This window comes from Euleptes europaea, chromosome 19 (assembly GCF_029931775.1).
Source record: "Euleptes europaea isolate rEulEur1 chromosome 19, rEulEur1.hap1, whole genome shotgun sequence".
In the NCBI taxonomy this organism is placed as follows: Eukaryota; Metazoa; Chordata; class Lepidosauria; order Squamata; family Sphaerodactylidae; genus Euleptes; species Euleptes europaea.
In genome coordinates, this window is record NC_079330.1 from 31,768,445 (window position 1) to 31,789,169 (window position 20,725).

General features: G+C 46.2%; 1 protein-coding gene across 1 annotated transcript in view; it reads left to right on the forward strand.

Moving 5' to 3' along the window:
* Positions 1–20,725, forward strand: part of USP32 (ubiquitin specific peptidase 32) — a 249,919-nt gene that overhangs the window by 130,545 nt on the left and 98,649 nt on the right. The window contains exon 5 of the mRNA XM_056865259.1: positions 6,055–6,214. Coding sequence (XP_056721237.1) covers positions 6,055–6,214 — 160 coding nt within the window. The remainder of the gene's footprint in view (positions 1–6,054; positions 6,215–20,725) is intronic.

A 20,725-nucleotide genomic window follows, 5' to 3' on the forward strand; every position in this document is an offset into this window, starting at 1 on the left:
CGGCTCAAGGTCGACTCAGCCTTCCATCCTTCCGAGGTCGGTCAAATGAGTACCCAGCTTGCTGGGGGTAAAGGGAAGATGACTGGGGAAGGCACTGGCAAACCACCCCGCAAACAAAGTCTTCCTAGAAAACGTCGGGATGTGACGTCTCCCCATGGGTCAGGAATGACCCGGTGCTTGCACAGGGGACCTTTACCTTTACCTTTTACAAGGCCATTGGCTGAACTTGAGCTGGATCTTCCAGTTCCTCTAGTTGGCTGCCATTGCCTCATCTACTGTGAAGGCTCAGAGTAAGGGTAGGGAAGTCTTAGAAGTAAGCATTTGGCTTGCTTGAGGGACTCTCTGGGAAGATTAGAATTTAAACTCCAGGTCCCTTTGCTCAATTAAGCATTATCCTCTAAGGATGTAGGCAATATATGTTTTTAAATACCACCATGATAGTGCAGATGGGTTTGGGTGCCTTTTTGCCAGAAAACAGGCTCTTGTTGTGAATGTGTGGTCTATGAAGAAGACGAACAAAGATGGGGAGCAGAAAATCTCCCACAAAAAGCATCCCAGTGCTTTATTGCTAAATTGTCAAAAATGTCTGGAAATTTTCTGGAAAGAAACAAAAAGAGAATATTTGTCATAGGACTTTTTTTAGTACTCCCCAGTATTTTCCAATTTTTCCAATTTCATATCCAATGGAAAAATTGAGCAAGTCATTAGATTTTTTTTCATGCTATACATCCTGAGTGTGAAGCCTTGAGAAGCATTTTACTCATTCTAAAAGGGTTAGAATAAAAACTCATTTCATAGGGTTTTTCCCCCCAGTGCTCCCCCAAATTTTCCAGTTTTTCTATTGGATAAATTGAAAAAAGTCCAGTGTGTGTGTTGCATCTCTAACAGCCCATTGCTTACAGTACCTTTTGGCGGCCAGGGACAGAGTGGCTGCTGTAGAGCCTCCAGAACCATTTCCCGGCCGCCAAAAGAATTTTTTTAAAAAAAGTTTTATTCATTTTTAAAAGGGGTACAGGAAAGGAAAAAAGGGACAGATGGGGGGAGGTTGTACAATTCATTGTGTATCCATGCCCGTCAAAACCCGTCTACATTTCTGCTTTGGTTGTCATTGTTACTATTGTAATCGGTCTTTTTGGAGACATAGAGGAGTGAGGGTGAGGGGTAAAGCATGGGAGTAGGGGAGTGGTACTTTTGTTGTGAACCTTCAAACCTTGCCTGGTTTTGCACTTGGTAGTGCTTCATGTTGACCTAAACAGGTCATTACTAAGTTTTTTGTTGTTGTTCTGGGATGCTGTCTCTCTGTAGTAAATGTGTGGTCTGTCTCATAGTACCGCTGGTTCTTTCTGCTGTGCCACGGGTGCTATCCTAGGTGCACCGTCGTTGCTGATTATAGCCTAGATCAGTCCTCATCCATATTTTTCGTAGAATGATCGCCATTTTTGTTGATGCTCTTCCATTTGTGTTCCATGGATTAAGTTTGTCAGTCTTACCATAGTTGAGTACTCCATCATTTTTGTAATCCATTCAGATATTTTTGGGGTTTTCTCATTTTTCCAGTTTCTTGCATATAGGACTTTCGCCACAGTCACAGCGTATTGGAATACTTCCTTGTGCGCTGTCTGTATTTGGGTCGGTGCAATTCCTAAAAGTATTAATTTCGGGTTTAATTCAAAGTCCACCTGAAGGGTTTCCCTTATTTCTTTGTGTATACACTCCCAGAATTCCTGGGCCTTTTTGCAGGTCCACCATTGGTGGTAGAAGGTTCCTTCTGCTTCCGAGCACTTCCAGCAATTTGCTTGGTCGGATTTGTACATTGTTCGTAAGTCTGTGGGTGCCAGGTACCAACGGTAGAACATTTTGTACCAGTTTTCTCGGACGTCTTGGGATTTTGAGAATTCAATTTCGGAGTTCCACAACTTCTCCCAGTCTTGCATTGGGATTGTTTCCCCAAAGCTCTGCATCCATTTTATCATACATGTTTTGACTTGTTCTTCTGCAGTTTCCATGGCCAACAGCGTTTTGTAGATTTTGGAGAGCAGGTGATCCTGGGATTTGGTTATTAGTAGTTCGAATTTCGTAGGCGTGTCTGAGTGGTTATATTCAGTTTTCAGTCTGTGGACAATTTGATGGTATGCGAACCATGTCAGTTTGACATTTTCTGCCTGTAGCTCCTCGAGTGTTTTGATCTGTCCATTCTCCTTCGTGAGCCCACCGTAGGTCAGGGAGTCGGTTTTTTTTTTCTACCTCCCATGTCCAGTTATGCTTCGGTAGGTGACATCAGATTTGGCACATGTGGACTGAGCATCCGTTTCAGGGAGTTCCAGGTTTTCAGCAGATTGAAGGCAATGGAGTCTCGGGGCAGGGCCTTGGGCATTGTTTTTGGGGTCTTGGACCATAACCAGTAATGAAATCCTTGTCCCAGCGGGGCTTTTTCTGGTCTGATTTTGCGGTCTTCTGGGTATAGAATCCAATCCGTAATGGCTACCAGCGCTGCCGCCTGGTGGTATAGATGCAAGTTTGGCAGTGACAGTCCTCCCCTCTCTGTGTCTACTTGCAACACCGCGAACCTGACTCTGGGTTTCCTTCCTCTCCAGATGAATTTGTTAATAGTTCTTTGCCATTGGTATATTAGCGTCTTGTTAATGGCTGTTGGTAGCATTTGGAACAAAAAGTTTATTCTTGGTAATACATTCATCTTGATCGTAGAAATTCTGCCAAGCCAAGAGATTTGCAGCCTGTTCCATCGGTCAAGGTCCTTTTCTATTTTAGACCATGTCGCTCGCTTCGATCTGCTCTGGCCTTGCGCTGGCCGCAGCGGCTTTCCTACTGGCGCGTTTATCCTGGCCTCTCCTCTGGCCCCGGTCGGGGGGCTCGCGCTCTAAGCCTCCTCTCGCTCTCGCTGTGTGGCAACTGGCCAGGCGCGTTCCCCTTCTGGGCCCCCTTCTCTAGTGTTGCCGCTGAGATCTTAGTTTCGCTTTTGCATGGCCGCCATTTTTGCCGTCTTTCTATGCCTCGTCCCCGTGCCCCTTGAGGGATTCTGGTTTGAATTGCCTCAAGGGCTTGGCTTTTTTTTTTCTACTCACCGATCTGGAGCTGTTGGACGTGGGTCGCAGGAGAGACTTCTCCCGGAACGAAGGAGGGTGAGCGGGGGTGGGGAGAGGAGGGGATGGTGGGTGAAGTTTGGCCGGCCAGGAGGGGCCGACGCAATGCTGGTCGCTCCGAGTTCACTCCGCTGTGGGTACCTGGCCTCCCGGATTCCGGTCTCCTGGACCCCGTTCGGGTGGGGTGGCCTTCGGGACCTTGGTTGCGGCCCGCCACGGCTTCTAGCTGTGTGGGAAGCCCGTCCTTGCTGGTGCGGTGGGGAGCGGTCAGCGCAAGTCCTACTGGCTGACGGCCATCTTCACTGGAAGTCGCCAAAAGAATTTTAAAAGCCTTTCGCTGGCTTTTTAAATTTTAAATGGGGCATTTTGCCCACTGAGAACAGCGAGGCTGTGCCTGCAAAAAAGCAGTCGCAGCAACGCCGTTCTCCCCGCCATCATGCCAGGCCGAAAGGGGACAGGAAGTTGCCTACTGGCAGCTCCTCCCTCGGCACACCCCAGGGACGCCCCCCGGGATGCCAGCACAGGCCTCTGCGTGGTGTAAGTAGCCTGGGTGCTGGCGCAGGGAGTCCCAACGCAGGCACAGCCCCTTTTTGGCCTCCTAAGGACTTTTGTCCTTGGAGGTCAGGAATGGGCTGAAATTGTTCCACAGAAAATGTTTTGTTTCCAAAGGATTGATCATTTTATAAAATTAATGGCAATGAATGGATTCCATTGCCAATACAATATCAAACTTTTACGCTGATTCTATTACCTTAGGCAGCTTATGAGAGGGAGGGCATCTTGGCCATCTTCTGGGCATGAAGTATGAGTCACTGGGGGTGTGGGAGGGAGGTGATTATGAATTTCCTGTATTGTGCAGGGGGTTGGGCTAGATGACCCTGGTGGTACCTTCCAATTCTATGATTATATAGTTCTATTACTTTATTTTTTCTAATCAAATATTTCAGACCAAGTAGTTGTTAGTGGGACATAATATTAACACGGGGTACTACTAATAATCTTCTTTACCAAAAGGAAGTTAAAATAAGCTTGCTAAATCAGATCTGGGGCAGTCTCTGTGATTTGGGAGTCTTGGGCAAAAGTCCTGGGTGGGGCCCCAGAATCACTGCTGCCACCCCCCACTGGAGCCAAGCAAGGAATGAATGTCCCTCACCCTGTGCTAGGGGGTGGGAGCCACCACTGGCAACAAGAGCCAGCTGCCTGAGCCCCGGAAAGTGCAGGTGCATGTGGTGGCAGGAGTCTCTTCTCGCTCCCCCACCATTTGTGGGGAGGGGTCTGTGGACAGTTGTCCCCCACCCCAAAAGCACAGGGCCCAGGGCAGTTGACCCTGCTGCCTATTGGCTAAGACCACCCCACATCAGATCTCATTTGATTTAGGGAGTCGGAGAACTTTCTGGGAAAACTTTTTTTGATTCATATGTTTCTGGAGAACTTACATCACTGGAGCAGCAACAGTTTCAAAACTCTCTCGGCCTTGCAAAGTCTGCAGCAGATAAGCTGAGCTCTGGTGTGTGTGTCTGAGTAAATGCAGTTGAGTGAGCTTTGTTTCCTGCTGTCTTCCATCCCCTGCCCTTCTGTATGATACCCCCAGACAGGCCACTTGTGAAAAGATTCTCGTTTGGCTGAACTCGTGCCCCCTTTTCATAGAATCATAGAGTTGGAAGGGACCACCAGGGTCATCTAGTCCAACCCCCTGCACAATGCAGGAAATTCCAAACTACCTCCCCCACACACACACCCAAGCGACCCCTACTCCATGCCCAGAAGATGGCCAAGGTACCCTCTCTCTCATGATCTGCCTAAGGTCATAGGATCAGCATTGCTGACAGATGGCCATCTAGCCTCTACTTAAAAACCTCCAGGGAAGGAGCACTCACCACCTCCCGAGAAAGCCTACTCCACTGAGGAACAGCTCTGACTGCTAGAAATTTTTTCCTAGTGTCTAGACGGAGACTCTTTTGATTTAATTTCAACCTGTAGGTTCTGGTCTGACCTTCTGGAGCAATAGAAAACAACTTGGCACCATCCTCTATATGACAGCCCTTCAAGTACTTGAAGACCAGACCTTTTAGACCAGAGGCTCAGGCTGATAATGAAATGAACGGAAGTAGCACCTTGTTGCTTGACCTCAGCAACAAAAGGCTGCCCACTTGTTTCCCAAATATAATCAGATTTTAGCTATGGTGAGCAGACGAATTGTTTTGCCAACAGAAGGTTCCTTCTGGTATGTCCCGTCGAAGGATCTCTGGGCTGCGGACGATCTCCATCTGAGGCCCTGCATGGGTACCATCCATCAGAGCAGAGAGTATAGACTTGGCTGGCTCAGCAGCCTGACTTGGAAGGCAAAGGAAGCATTTTATAGCACTCTGTGAGAAGTTATCTCAGTAATCATTACAACAGCTTTGCAAGGTAGATCACTATTTCCCCCATATTGCAGACACATCTGTCAGACTAAGAGTAAGTGAGTTTCTTGCCAAAGGCTTCCAAGTGGGCTTGTGGGCTGAGGCAAAATTTTACCCACTACCTCCCAGGTTGCACATTTGACCTTTGCGCTGTACAAGTGGTTCTAATCGGTTTGCATCCAACTGCATGGATTTTATGTAATTGATACTAAACTGGCAGCTTCCTGGGGACTCGCAGCAGTTTCTCTCCACAGGTACATATTTTGGTAGCAGAGCAGCGGAGGCAGCGGGTAGATCAGCCTAGAATGTCACTTCCTGTTTGCCTGGTAACCATTTACAACCCTGAGACTGCTTTTTACTGTCTGACATTGACCCAGTAAGACTCTGGCGACCCCTGGTAGTTAGGACATCTTTGGTTTTTATGTCTGATTTTTCTGCTTTTCTTTTATTTGCTTGTCTTGTGAGCTGCCTTGGGCATATTTTTTTTTCATGGAAGTGCCCTAAAACAATCCACCTTTCTTACTTTTTCCCAAATTTGCTTTTGTTTATAGGGTGAAAAGGTAAATTACGACAAATTCAGGAACTGGTTGTTGCACAACAAAGAGGCCTTCACATTTTCCCGCTGGCTGCTATCTGGAGGAGTGTACGTGACCCTCACGGATGACAGCGACACCCCCACTTTCTATCAGACTCTCGCTGGAGTCACGCACTGTAAGTAACTGCCTCGTAACTGAGCAGTCCTGTTTCCTGCGGGCAGCAGGCCTCAAGGTTTCCTGCATTTTGTGATACTGAATGTATACATCATACTTGGGATTGTTCAGCCATTGAACTCCTTCTCCTTTAAATTACTGTGGCTGAACTTTATTCAACGGAAAAAAGGGGGGCAACAAATTAAACTCAATCAAAATGTTGAATCCAAGCTGAAAGGGTTGAGCTGAAGAACATTAAAATTTCAAATATATAAATTTTAATACGGTGCACAGTAAAGTTAAAAACACAGGGCCTATATAGTAGGCTAGTAATTCACAATAAATAAATACATAAAACACATACATTGTTGATGACCGTACAATGTCCAAAGTAGGACCAAACTAGGACGAGACACGTTTCGGCCTCATATAGGCTTTCTTCAGTGGCCATACATGAAATTGTAATATAGTACACATCCTAACAATCTAATTTCATAATGCAAGGTAGAAAATACATACAAGCCGTTTTTGTCTCATGTGACTTCTTGTAAAAATATTTGAAATTTTAACGTTCTTCAGCTCAAACCTCTTTATTCATCATACTTTGTTCAAACAGACGCCTGTACCAACAGAACATTTAGGTAATTCTGGCATTGTGGTTGCGGCAGACGGGGCTAAGTCTGCCAATCCCATTTTAGCTCTGTTGTCTGCTGGAGAAGCCAGAAGCGACCTCCGTTCTGGGTGTGCAAATAGATACAATGGAGAATACTGGATATATGGTATGACTTAGTTTGGATGTCATTAGTTCAGTTCTTAAAACTGTGCTTCGTAAGCTTGGGAAATGGCCATGAGCTTGTTTCATTCCCCCCCAAAACACCCATGGTCAGTTATTTAAATAAGTTTGCAAATCGGAATATGGAGTCCAGTTCCGTGCGTGCTAGTCACACTGTGCCAAATGAGATATCGCGGCAAACTTCCATTACAATCAGCCAGGAAGTGACAAAGGGAACTTGCGTTCAAATAGGGGTGAGGAACGTATGACATCTGAATGGAGTCAGAATGTAGTGGCATCCTCCTGGGAGAGGCAACGAGCACCCAGTAAGTGTCCATCAGAATCATACCCCTTCCGAAAAACATAGAAGATGCAGAAGCAGATTGTTCCCAGACTGGTGGCCTAGTGATGTGACCTAGTGAGGACAGCAGGCGGTCTCGTTATGATTGACAGATATTTCTCTTTTAGCACAGTATGTTTCCACCTTTCCCCCTTATCATTCCTCCCCTTGATTAATACATTCTTTTCAGCCGTTAATCAACATTAGGGAAATGCAAATAATCTTTGCATTTCAGTTTTCTCCTTAAACTCTGATTGAGATTTTTGTCCAGTTCTACACTTTTGGGGAAAGGGAAATAATCCTGTAATTTCCCCTCTCCCTTGTGGATATTTCAGATGGTTGTCCGTATGCTGGGTTTTGTGACATTCCTTCACATTTTGCAAGCGAGTATGGTACCCGTTTCCCCAGCTGTTCCCTGGAGAGCCCTCAGAGGCTGGGATGGAAAATTTCAGGACTGCAGTTGTATTATTTGCACCTCACCCCGACTTTTGCTTTAATGCTTTCTCTTGCCTCTCAGTGTTTTCTTGTATACATGTGCTGCTGATCTCAGTCTACAGGATTCATTACATTGCCATTTAATTGCATTGTTGGAAGAAACCAATGCCCCCCCTTTCTCTTTTACCAGGAAGCAGAGGAAATCTGATTATTTTGGTTTGCAGTATAGGAGGTGTGGCTGGTAGTACTGGCAAAAGCCTCTAGAACTTTATAGCTCTCTGAAATATCTGTATTTGTCATGGGATTTACAGTTATTGCTGGCCTTCAGCAGGAATTGTAAGTGCCGTGAAATAGAGCAATTTGTCTCAGAATTTACGAGGCCCGGGAAATAGGGAAACAAATATTTCCTAGCTGGTTGGCTTTGGTTCTTGGGGTTTTTTGTGTTTGTGGCTTAAAAAAAAAAAGACCTATCTTTTGGAACAGATCTGTTTACTAAACAAAATGTTAATTTTGTGTGACTGTCTGGGTGGCCAGATTGTGTTCTGTAGACAGAATCTGAGCCTCTTGATGCAGCGTGGTGTAGTGGTTAAGAGCAGTGGTTTGGAGAAGTGGACTCTGATCTTGAGAACCGAGTTTGATTCCCCAATCCTCCACATGAGGGGGGCAGGCTAATCTGGAGAACTGGGTTTATTTCCCCACTCCTACACACAAAGCCAGCTCGGTGACCTTGGGCTAGTCACAGCTCTCTTAGAGCTCTCTGAGCCCCACCTACCTCACAGGGTGTCTGTTGTGGGGAGGGGAAGGGATGGTGATTGTCAGCCAGTTTGAGAAAGTCGGCATATAAAAACCAACTCCTCCTCCTCCTCCTCCTCCTCATTATTATTATTGTTGTTATTTTTATTATTATTATTAGCCCCCATGATCCTACTGAATCAAGGACGATGAAGAATTTGACTTGCGGATGCGTCTGTATAACTGTCTCGTGGGAGGTCTGAAACAGCAGAGGATCAGTGCCTCTTGAGGGGGTGGCGTCTCTTGAGGGGGTGGCGGTGATCCTTTTCGGTAGCCAAATAATCTTCAGTGCCCCGATAAAACAAAACCTCGTGCTGGCTAAACTCATGTGCTCTTTGCTGCTAGATGTTGCCCCCCTCCATGAAGCTTGGCAATCTGTGAGTAGTTCAGATTGCTTCTGTGGAGTGATGAATTTAGTTAGACTTGTGATACCTGATCTCGACAGATCTTGGAAGCTAAGCAGGATCAGTCCTGGTTAGTACTTGGATGGGAGACCACCAGTAAAGTCCATGATTGCTACGCAGAGGCAGGCAATGGCAAACCACCTCTGAATGTCTATGGCCTTGAAAACACTCTGGGACAACCATAAGTTGGCTGTGACTTCACGGTACTTTCCACCACCATTGATGTCCAACAAGACATGGAATGACGGCTGTTGGCTTTGGCTTGGAAAAGGGCTTAGACCGGGGTCCCCAATGTGGCACCCATGGGTACCATGGTGCCCAGCAACAATTTTCCTGGTGGCTACCAAGTTGCATTTAGAAAGTGGGTGGGGCCAGGTGGGACTTTTGCCCAGCAGGGCTTCTGATAGGGTGTGCATCCTGTTAAACGGAGCTGCCGCCTATGATATTGAAGATTTACTATTACTTGTATATTACCTTGCTCTCTGGCATTTTGTGGTTGGCACCTTTTCCTGCAGTGTCCATTTTGGGAGCGTGCCCGCCTCCCTGTGTCAGAATTCCAAAAGTGCCCACAGGTTCAAAAAGGTTCACCGACCCTGGGCTTAGACAAATTCCTGTGGGACAGGCATGCTGATGGACCTGGATAATACTGCTTCTGACCCTCTCTCCTGGTATGCCCGCCCCAGAGAGTTTTACGCTCTGCTAATAACTTATTGGTGATCCCCGGCCCAAAGAGTGTCCGGCTGTCCTCAACTAGGGCCAGGGCTTTTTCTGTCCTGGCCCCGGTCTTGTGGAACTACCTTACCAGTGAAACTTGGGTCCTGTCGGGACCTTAAAAAATTCTGCATGGTTTGCAAAACGGAGATTTTTTGCCAGGCCTATAGTCGTTAATTCTCAATTGGGGGTCTTGACTGCCTCTTCAGGCCACCAAGGCCCTATATTTTGTTGATGAGTGCCACTGTTCTAATTCACCTAACTGATTAGGAAGGCCTTTACCCTTGCCAGATGCCAGCCCCTACATCGGCTGTTTTAGAAGAAAAATTTAAGAAGATCCCTAGATCAGAGAGGTTTTGTCCATGTGGGACAGGGGACATTGCAACCATCGAACACGCACTGTTATGTTGCCCGTTCTACTGTTAAATCAAAGCTTATTTCCCCCTTGCTTGGTTAATTCCCTGAAGAGTCAGTTGTACTTTTGGCAAAGAAGCTTCTATTAGGAGAAGATCCTCAGCTTACACGCCAAACTGCCAAGTTCTGCGTTGTTGCTATTAAAATACGCAGAACTTTATTAGAGAATGATTGTTAAAATATTTTACAATTGTTAAATTTTAAGGTGATAATTTTAATCAGGCATTTTTTTTATTGCTCTTACACCTGTATTTGTTCGGGCAGTCTGTGATTCTGCGGTGCCAAACTATTGAGTCTGGACATTGTGATGTGTTGGCATGTGATTGGTCAGTTGATTGTATTAATACATTTGATTTGATCTCCTCAAGCCATATTGCCATTGGGACACCAAAAAGCCAAGGAAACAATCAGAGACTCTTGGACCATGCCCTTCAATCAGATAGGGCTCAGATTCATCTTGCAATACATCAAACCTTTCCACCCTGCAGACTACCTTGGTTCCTGGAAGTATCCAAATATCGAAGGGCCTTTACTCTTGTGCATTTCAGTGCCTTACCTTCAGCTCTCCTGGAAGGCAGGTATCTCCGTACTCCCTTTCATCAACGTCTATGCTCATGCAAAACAGAGAAAGTGGAAACAATAGAACATGTTCTGCTGCAATGTCCCTTCTACAAAGACATAAGATCGCAGTACATTCTCCCCATATTGTCATCCTTTCCTGGGAGATCGGATCTAAAGTTTCCCTTCTCTTAGCAGACTCCTCTCGGGAGATAACCATTCAAGTAGCCAAATTTTGCCTCCGGTCTAGTGGGATTCGTAAACGGCTAATTGAAAACCTTTCCCCATAGAAGATCTTTCCTCCTCCTCTTCAAATCATCCCTCCCAGAATCATCAACTTTTATGATTTTATTTTATTATTTTAACCTAACTTTGATTTTTATTCAGAGCTGATATTGTACCGAAAGAAAACTTGATTGACTGATCTAACGGATTAGAAATTCATGCCTATTTTTTTCAAGGAATTTTAATTTTTTTACTGTATACGGTTTTATTGTGTGGTATGTGTTGGTGATGTGAGCTGCCCTGAGCCCGGCGTAGCCGGGGATGAGGGCAGGATAGAAATAGATAAATAAATAAATTCCTTTTCCTGGGTGGCAATGGTAGAGGAGGGCTATTGCTTTCATGCTCTGGCCCTTGAGGCTTTTCATAGGCCCGGCAGGCATGCTTCTGGTGTCCTCGCCAAATGTAGATTCAGGTGCGGCAGAAAGTTTGCCTATCTTTTCCATTTGTAAGAGAGAAGTAGTAGTCAAGGGATTCTACGCTCAGTCTCCCCCTCTTGCTTTGGGGCTTGGAACGTCACCTCCTGGCACGTGCTCCAAAACTGCGGTGTCCTTCCTGCTGGGTTGCTCCGGCTTCATTCCAGAGCCCCACCAGAGGGGCAGTTGGGGAGGGGCTGTAGCTCAGTGGTAGGACATCTGCTGGGCATGCAGAAGGTCCCAGGTTCAATCCCAGGCCTCCCCAGTTAAAGGGAATAGGCAAGTAGGTGATGTGAAAGACCTCTTCCTGAGACCCCGGAGAGCCGAGTAGACAATACTGATTTTGATGGACCAAGGGTCTGATTCAGTATAAGGCAGCTTCATGTGTTCAAAGTATAACATAGCAACCCTTTGGAGGAGGGGCTGTCACAGTGGTAGAGTCTTCTTGGCATGCAGAAGGACTCAGGTTCAATCCCCGGCGTCTCCACTTAAAGGGGCTAGGCAAGTAGGTGATGTGAAAAACCTCTGCCTGAGACCCCAGAGAGCCGCTACTGGTCTGAGTAGACAATACTGACTTTGATGGACCAGGAGTCTGATTCAGTATAAGGCAGCTTCATGTGTTTATGTGTGTGCCCAACAAAATATACTTCCTGCCCTCCAGACTGTTGCTTGGAGAATCAGAGTTGCCCCGAGCGTCCAGAGACGTGGATGTCGCTTGTTTGCATTTTTTCAGATTGGAAACCCACGCCAGTGACGCCCAGACATTGATGACCCTGCTTGCAAATGGCCTAAGCCAGTTGCCAAGCAACAGCAGTTGTTCTCCCATACACATACTCCCCCCCCCCCCACACTTGTCAATGGCTATACTGCACTTGCCTGATGGGGCTAAAGGCCTCAAGGAATTGTGAGGGAGATTCTCTGCTCCTTCCCCTCTCTGTGCAAAGCTTTATTATTGTGCCTCTGATTTCCCTTGCGTTCTGCAAGTCGTAAAAAGAAGTCTGTTTTTGTGACATGTACGATGCAAATTCGGTGGTCATGGAAAGCTTGAAAGGAGGCAGGAGATACAGAGAGCATAGAGGGGCAAAGGCTGGACCATGGTGTTGTCATTCATACTGTTACTTCCAGAATAGATGGCTGGGTTCGCCCCAGGACCTTGGCAAGCCCAGGTGGTAGGTGCCAAGCTTGCCCAGGGCTGAAGCTCATTTCTGGGTTTTTGGAGCCCTGGAATTTCTGCTGCATGAGAACTGCATGAAGGGGGAAGAGATCGGCTCATGCTTTTTGCGAAGGCATTTCATTGCCATGAAAGCCAAAATACTAATTTTGTTTGTAATGATTCACCACTAGGTTTGGATTTATAAAACTATGTGGGCTTTTGAAGAAGTGGACAGAAAACTTCCTTCCTCTCCCATATTATAAGAATTGGGGGGGGGGGAGGGGGGTCACAGTGAAATTGATTGGCGGTAGATTCAGGACAAGCAAATGAGTGTTGCTTCACACAGTGGATTGTAAACTTGTGGCAGTTGTTGCCGACTTTGGCTTTGAAGAAAGGATTCAATAAATTCATGGGGGAGAGAAGTCCGCTAATGAACCTATTAACTAAGATGGCTAAATGGAGCCTCCATGTTTAGAAGCAGTATGGCTCTGAATTCTGTTTGCTGGGGGGGCAACAGTAGGGGTGGGCCTGTTCTCCTTTTGGGCTTCTTGAAGGCCCCTGGAGGGCTGCCAAGCAATAACCAGAAGCTTCTGATCCAGCAGGGTCATTCTGTGTTCATAAGAGTAAAAGCCCAGGGAGATTAGATTTGCAGCAGTAAAGACAGCGGCATTTTCTGAGGCTCTGGGACAGGGTTCCAGAAAAGGCAGATCAATATTGAACACCTGAAGCAGCCTTATTCTGAATTAGACCATCAAGCTCAGTTGTCTCCTCTCACTGGTAGTAGCTCTCTGGGTCTCAGGCGAAAGTCTTTCTCATCACCTACTTCTTGGTCGTTTTTAACTGGAGATGTCGGGGACTGAACCTGGGACCTTCTGCGTGCAAAGCAGGTGCTCTGCCACTGAGCCACAGCTCCTCTATAAGTGAAACCTTGCTTAGACTGACCATTGGTCTGGTGTAGGTCTTTTGCATCATCTATTACTCGATCCTTTTAACTAGAGGTGCTGGGGATTGAATCTGGAACCTGCATGCCAAGCAGATGCCTTTTCACTGAGCTGCTGCCCCTCTTCTTCTTCTTGGATTGAAGTTTAGGAAGATTTTGAAGAACCTCTGAGATTCTGTTGCTCCTTTTTACTGTTTCAACAAATTCTGATTTTTTTAGACAAAGATGGATTTTGGATGATGATCATTTAAAAAAACCCAAATATGCTGTACTATAAACTACCTTTGACAGGTCACAGGTAGTGTTGCTTTGTGTGGTGCCCCCTGTTGGTAGGCTTAGCTTTTTTTTTGGCTTCTGCTGGCTTTTCTATTAAAACCCATCTGAGTAACTTTGGCATAGGAATGAAAAATAGCCCTGTTTGAAAATAGGCAAAAAGTTATTAATTTTTGGAGGGGATGTGGGAATGAACGGAAGACAGCAAGCGTTTATTGTGAAACTTCAGTGGTTCCATTTAAATCTGCTTAACGAGCCAAGTTATTGAAAAAACATAAAAAAGAATTACAATGTTTTCACTTGTAAATAACATTTATGTTGTAGAAGGCAGACAACTACAGTTATGTTTTCCCAACCCAAAACTGCAAAGGGAATTTTTGAAAGTCACACAAAGTTGCGCACACGTGCCATTTTTAATCAAATTTTGTTCCATTTCATTTAAATCATAAATATTCTTCCATGGGGGGGTTGTTGCACTTGAAAGTTAGCACAGCAGTTCAGTGGCCTGGGATTGGTTTAATTAATTGGTTCCCCCCCCCCTTTGTAGGGACATTGAACATCCAGGCCTTTTCCTCACATTCAGATTTTTAATAATGCCAGGCTATGTGAGCCAGCGTGGTGTAGTGGTTAAGGACTAGGAACTGGGAAACCCAGGTTCAAATGACCACTCATGCCATGGAAGCTTGATGGGTGACCTTCAGCCAGTCACACACTCTCAGCCCTGACCCCGGCTAGTATTTGGATGGGAGACCTCCAAGGAACACCAGGGTCCTCCTGACGTGGAGACAGGCAATAGCAAACCACCTTCTGACATCTCTTGCCTTGAAAATCCTATGGGTCACCATAAGTCAGCTGTGACTTGACAGCCAAAAAAAAAAAAGTGTGCAAACTAAGGTTTCCTTGCGATGTGTCCGGGACTGTGTACACTTAGCATATTTAGATTTTAGAATTCTTCACTCCCAGCATTCCTTTTCTTCCAATTGGTCTCCGGATGGTCAAGATTAGTTCCCATGGAGCAAATGGCTGCTTTGGAGGGGGGACTCTATGGCATTGTAACCTGTTGAGATCCCTCCCCTTTCCAAACCTCACCCTCCCCAGGCACTACCCCAAGGCATTTCCCAAGCAGGAGTTGGCAATCCTAATTGGCGGATATTATCCCTTTTCCTTCTTGGTTCCTTTATTTATGTGTATGTTGGCTAGATTGTAAACCTCCAGCTAGAGTCACATTTCTTAGTTTTTGTGGAGTGTTCAGTGTTGGATAAGTAGTACATAAAGATGAATTTTGAGGCTAGAACGATTCTGTAACTGTTTTTCTTTGACAGAACAGAACTGGAGCATGTCTCTCTGTGTTAAATCCTACAATGGATCTTAAGCAGAGAGGACTCAGAAACATCTTAAGTCAGACACTCGTCATGTTAGGAGTTTGGTGATAAAGAAGCTGTCTGATCACTTCTTCATTGTAAAGCATATGCTTTGCATAAAAAAACACCCTAGAGTCAATTCCTGGCATCTCTGACTACCGGATGTGGATGTGAGGGTGATCTGAGGGTGATCTGTCACCCCATTGATCTCCAAGGTTGATTCGGCTGATCTGGCTGGCTAGGCGGGTGTCCCCTACCTCTCTTACTGCTCCATGTGCGTCCCTCCTGAAGCTGTGCGCTCGGTGGAAGAGGACGACCATCCCAGATAGAAGGAGTGTACCGTTCTTCGGTCAAGGGTATACTACAGGATCTTGAGTAGCAGCATGGACAGAGATGTCCGTCTTAAGCTGGGAGAATTCCTTCCCAACAGGAGAGGTTTTTGGAGGTGGACCAGTGGTCTGACTTAATGTAAGGCAGTTTTATGTGCTCATTTAGGGGCGGGAGCATAGTCTAGTGGTAGCGCACTTACTTCCCAGGTTTTGTCTCCGGCACCTCTAGTTAAAGGAGGTCAGGTGACAGATGCTGACCTTAGCTGCTAGACAACTTGAAGGGACGTTGTCAGGTAGACCAGCACATGGGCCAGTAGAATAAAGGCTTTCCCTTTATCATGCGGGCTCCCAGCGAGGCGCATGCTTGTGTAGCATAACAGTTAAAGAGCTTGGTGTACCAATTCGAATTTTGCCTCCGCCATGTAGTCACTTGCCCACGGCCCATTCCCCTGTCATCACCTCTACTGAGGAGATACAGATCTTGAATCTTTAGTGAGCTGTCGTAAGCGTTGCAGTAAGCATTGCAGTAAGCATTGTCGTAAGCATTGCAAGCAAAGCACTCTGAACATCCTGCAAGCGCTGCTGGCGTGTCAAAAGTGATGGTTGCTGCCACTGTGGGAAAGACTCCTGATGCCACCTGAGTTTGTTGCATAGCCGGGGGTGGGGGTGGGGGGTCCAGCCCTGTTTCCCAGTTGCCCAAACTTTGGATACCTGAGGCTATTTTTTTTCTTAGAAGAAGAATCATAGAGTTGGAAGGGACCACTAGGGTCATCTAGTCCAACCCCCTGCACAGAAGAAGAAGAAGAGTTGGTTTTTATATGCTGACTTTCTCTACCACTTAAGGGAGAATCAAACCGGCTTACAATCACCTTCCCTTCCCCTCCCCACGACAGACACCCTGTGAGGTAGGTGGGGCTGAGAGAGTGTGACTAGCCCAAGGTCACCCTGCTGGCTTTATGTGGAGGAGTGGGGAAACCAACCCGGCTCACCAAATTAGCCTCCACTGCTCATGTGGAGGAGTGGGGAATCAAACCCAGTTCTTATTTTATATGTGTTTTATATTTTGTATATGTTACCTGTGTCGTAAACTGCCGTGGTCCTGACCTGGATAAGCCAGGCTATCCCAATCTCGTCAGATATCAGTAGCTAAGTAGGGTCAACCCTGGTCAGTATTTGGATGGGAGACCTCCAAGGAAGCCCAGGGTTGCTACGTGGAGGCGGGTGATGGCAAACTCTGAATGTCTCTTGCCTTGAAAACTCTTCGGGGTTGCCTTAAGTCAGCTTCACGGCACAACCCCTCCCAAAAATCCCAAAACAGCTGCCTTAAGCTCTGTAAGGAAGGCAGCTAATAAATGTTTTAAATAAATAATAATAAATAAGAAACTGGCGATGGCAGGGGTTGAACAGGGGACCTTCTGCTTGCCGAGTGTGTTCTCCAATGAACTATGGCCCATCCCTCCTCAAGGTTTTTTCCACCCCACCATATTTTCTTTGCTTGAACTGGATGGTGAGGCTTCAAGACAGGGGGGTGTCTCCATATTATACAAGGCCATTGCCCACTTTGACCCCTGGGGTCTGGTTGGGCTGTAAATCTTAAACTAAAACACATAGTGGCTGCATGATTCACCCTTAGGCTTAAACTAGGAGAAATCTGCTCTATTTCCACCAAAATGCTCTCAGGGGAAGGCCCGAGAAGCATCTTACGAGCCACTGTGAAGCTTTAATCACTGGAAGGTACTTTTGTGAAGTCCCATGCCAGGGCACTTAAATAACATAACAAATCTTAGGTGTCGGGGATCGTACCATAGCATGTGCCACTGAGCCCGCGTGGTGTAGTGGTTAAGAGTGGTGAACTTTAATCTGGAGAACCGGGTTTGATTCCCCACTCCCGACTCATCATTGGAGAGGAATCATCCTCTTTTGGCCTTTCCCACCATGCTCCGAACTGTCTTTTTGTTCCCTCTCCTCGCCACCCGGGGTTTTTGTATATCCTGAATGTCCAAACCCATAAAGAGTTCGGGGGAGCTCAAAAGTCAGTGTGCTCTTCCCAAGGCAAAGCAAGGAAGCCAGCCCTCATCTTTGCCTTGCCTCGCCCGGGCCAAGGACCACCCCCTCGCCGTGGCGTCATGTCGAGTCTTGGCGCCTCCGCAGCCTGCTAGCCCTCATGCTAGCCTTGGCCAAGCTGCCTTCAGCAGGCTCGCCTGAGGAGGGGGTCACGTGGCTGCCCTCCTCCGTGCCCGGCTGCATGCGCCTGCAGGCAGTGGAACCGGTGTTGTTGCTGGCTACGCTGGTGCTGGGCATGCAGACCCTGCTTCTCACCAAGTATCTCTGGACTCAGCTGGCTGAAAGCACCGGGGGAGGAAGCGGCGGCTGCACCTACGGGAGCCAGCTGGGTGACCTTGGGCTAGTCACAGCTCTCTTAGAGCTCTCTCAGCCCCACCTACCTCACAGGGTATCTGTTGTTGGGAGGGGAAGAGAAGGTGATTGTAAGCCAATTTGATTCTCCCTTAAGTTGTAGAGAAAAACCAACTCTTTTCTTGTCTTCTGTTCAGTACCGAGAGAGAGCAGCATTTCTGGGATTGGGGGTACAGTGTTGCTTTGTGTTGTGTTATGTTTGTGTTGTGTTATGTATGCAAGAGAGATCTTAGCACTGAGTACCGCACTGGTACCTCCAGTTAGTAGCTCTGCAGAAATGGGCTGTGTCCTGACATGGGCTCACTACCATTTAAAAAACTCTTTTGTAAGAAAAAGAGGCAGAGGGAGCCAGGTCAAATGCGGAAGATTTCAGAACAGTCATGAAGAAGGGAGATCCTCGGGGGCAGCTCTTGTTCCCCACCTACCAAAATCCGTCCGTCCGTCCGTCCGTCTGTCTGTCTGTCTGTCTCTGTCTGTCTGTTTTCATTTTCAAAAGAATAAAGGAGTGAACATAAAAGAAAAGGGATGGGGAGGAAATAGGGGATTACAATAATGCATCAATAATTACATATACTGTTCAATTATATAGAAGAAAAAGTATATACACTGGATGGGAATATGTCTTTTATCTCAGTTTAACCTCTAGCATTCTAAAATGTGATATATTTATTCTCTATTTCTATATATTAGTTATACTAAACAAAAAATATCTTTAAAACACATATTTAATATTATTCATATTGAACTCATCTTATGCTGTTTTCACGTAAGTACTATAAAACCTTCAGTTTAGAAACCATTCTTCTCTATGTCATTTGTTTACTAAATTAGTTAGTTTCGCCGCAACAGCATATTCTGCCAATTTATTCTTCCATTCTTCTATGTTGAGACCTTCCCCAATATCCTTCTTCTTGTGCAGATATTAAGGTACAGGAGCTGTACTCTCCACCTGGTCACCCAAGGTCTTGGGACTGAAACTTGCAGACAGGTCTAAGATGTTTTTTTTTTTTTTTTTAATTATGGGACCCCTTGGTTTGGGGGCTCTGCATCCCAATCAGTAGGAGATTATTGCCCCAAAGTTATTTCAGACCACTTGATCCTGTCTCTTTTAAGTAGTGGTAGGTGGCACCTGATTAACAGTCGGTTACCTGCAGCCCCTGGTTTCTTGAAGCGCCTGCGTGAAGTCTCCTGGTGACAACATTATCGTGGGAACTAGTGTAGCGTAATGGTTAAGGGACTGGACTGTGATTAGGGAGGTCACCGGTTCAAATGCCATTTCAGCCGCAAATTCACCTGGTGGCCCTAGGTAAGCCACGCTCAGCCCTGGTCCTTTCATCTGCAACAGCCTTGTGCACTTCCCTGGTTGCCCATGTCACACACAGATCACGTCGAGGTGACTAAGCAAAGAAGAGATTTTTTTAAGCCCCTCGTTGAAGCAAGGGCAAGTAATACAGAGAAGAGCAGTTGGGGTAGTGAACATTTTTACAAGCCTTTCTAGGGTGTGCTTTCTCTTAAATGTCCCTGTTGAGACATCATGAGAGGACTCAATAATGTGTGTTCCTGAAGAGAGGCCTTCCTGTGTATGTTCTTGATAACAAAAGGGGAGAGAGGACGAAAGGCTCCTAAGAAACTCCAGACCTCGCACTGTGTAAAACCCTTGAGCCTGGCTTAATCTGCGTTGCTCTACCTGCTGATCCTCTTAGCTGCTGGGTCATCGCGTGTCACCTTAACCAGATCTTGGTTCCGCACATTCCTTGATGGTTTGTTTGTTTGAAAGTGACACAAGTCAGCTTGAGCTTGAGGGGATCTCGCTCATCCGTCTTTTGGCCACCAGGCTTCTGGTTTGGCGATGCGGGATGGTTCTCGCTGGCTGCATGACCGCCCCTGGCTGAAAACTCTCATAGCAACTGTTGGTGCAGGCCAGGGAGGGTTGGTAAAAATGATGGGAATATGGTATGCTGCTGCTGTTGGGAGCCCAGGAGAATTGCCCCTTTAGGTTGGTAAGATAAATTGGGGAATAGGGGGAGGTGTTTGGGGGTGTGAGATACGAGATGGCTTGTAATGTTTGTGATGCTTTATTATGTCTGGATTGGGACCAGGGAGAGACCTTTCCAACCAAGGAATGCGGTGTTGCGGGAACTAGATAGGCATGGTGTGAGAAATGTTACACTTGTCTAATTTTGCATCTTTGTGTTGCCTGCTAAAATTCAGTATAACCTGTTCAGATTATCTGGAATTGGGTCAAAATAAAAATAGAGGTTTATTCAGAGATGCTTCGTTCTAGATTAAATTACTGAGTTGTAGGTTGCTGACTTAATACTGTGCCTGTTGAATCTGGGCAACTTTTCTTTAATCCTGCAATAAACTGATTTTAAAGGAGGAGAAAATATACAGACCTAAGCAGACTTATCCTTGTGGTATGTTTAGTAACAACTTAATCTGTGTGGAAAAATCCCACCTAGACAACTGATCAGAGCATAAAAGGCAAATTCAGGTTGGTTTTGGAGTTTCTTTGAGCAGTTTGATTCTTTCTTAAGCGGTAGAGAAAGTCAGCATATAAAAACCAACTCTTCTTCTTCTCTTGGACATTACAGTCTGCCGTGCACTTAGATGAAATTGAGTCCCTGTTGGTCTTGTTGGATCTTATAAGATGTGAGTGCTGAGATGTGAGGCCTTCAGAGAGCCATTTACTACCTATATCTGTGTAGGTCTGTTGATTCTGGCAGAGCTTCTCTAGCGGTGGTGGGTTGCAAATAACTATATTGTCATTGCTAAATTCAGCCCTCATGTTCCTTGGGGCATCAGGCCACTCAACTCTGTCCCAAGTTGTGTTGGTTTAAATGTCTGTTTTTGGGTAAACTTGAATGTGGAAGAGTTGTCAATGGTGCTGGCCGGGATCGGCGTATCTAATTAAGGCACTGGGAGTAGACCACCTGCC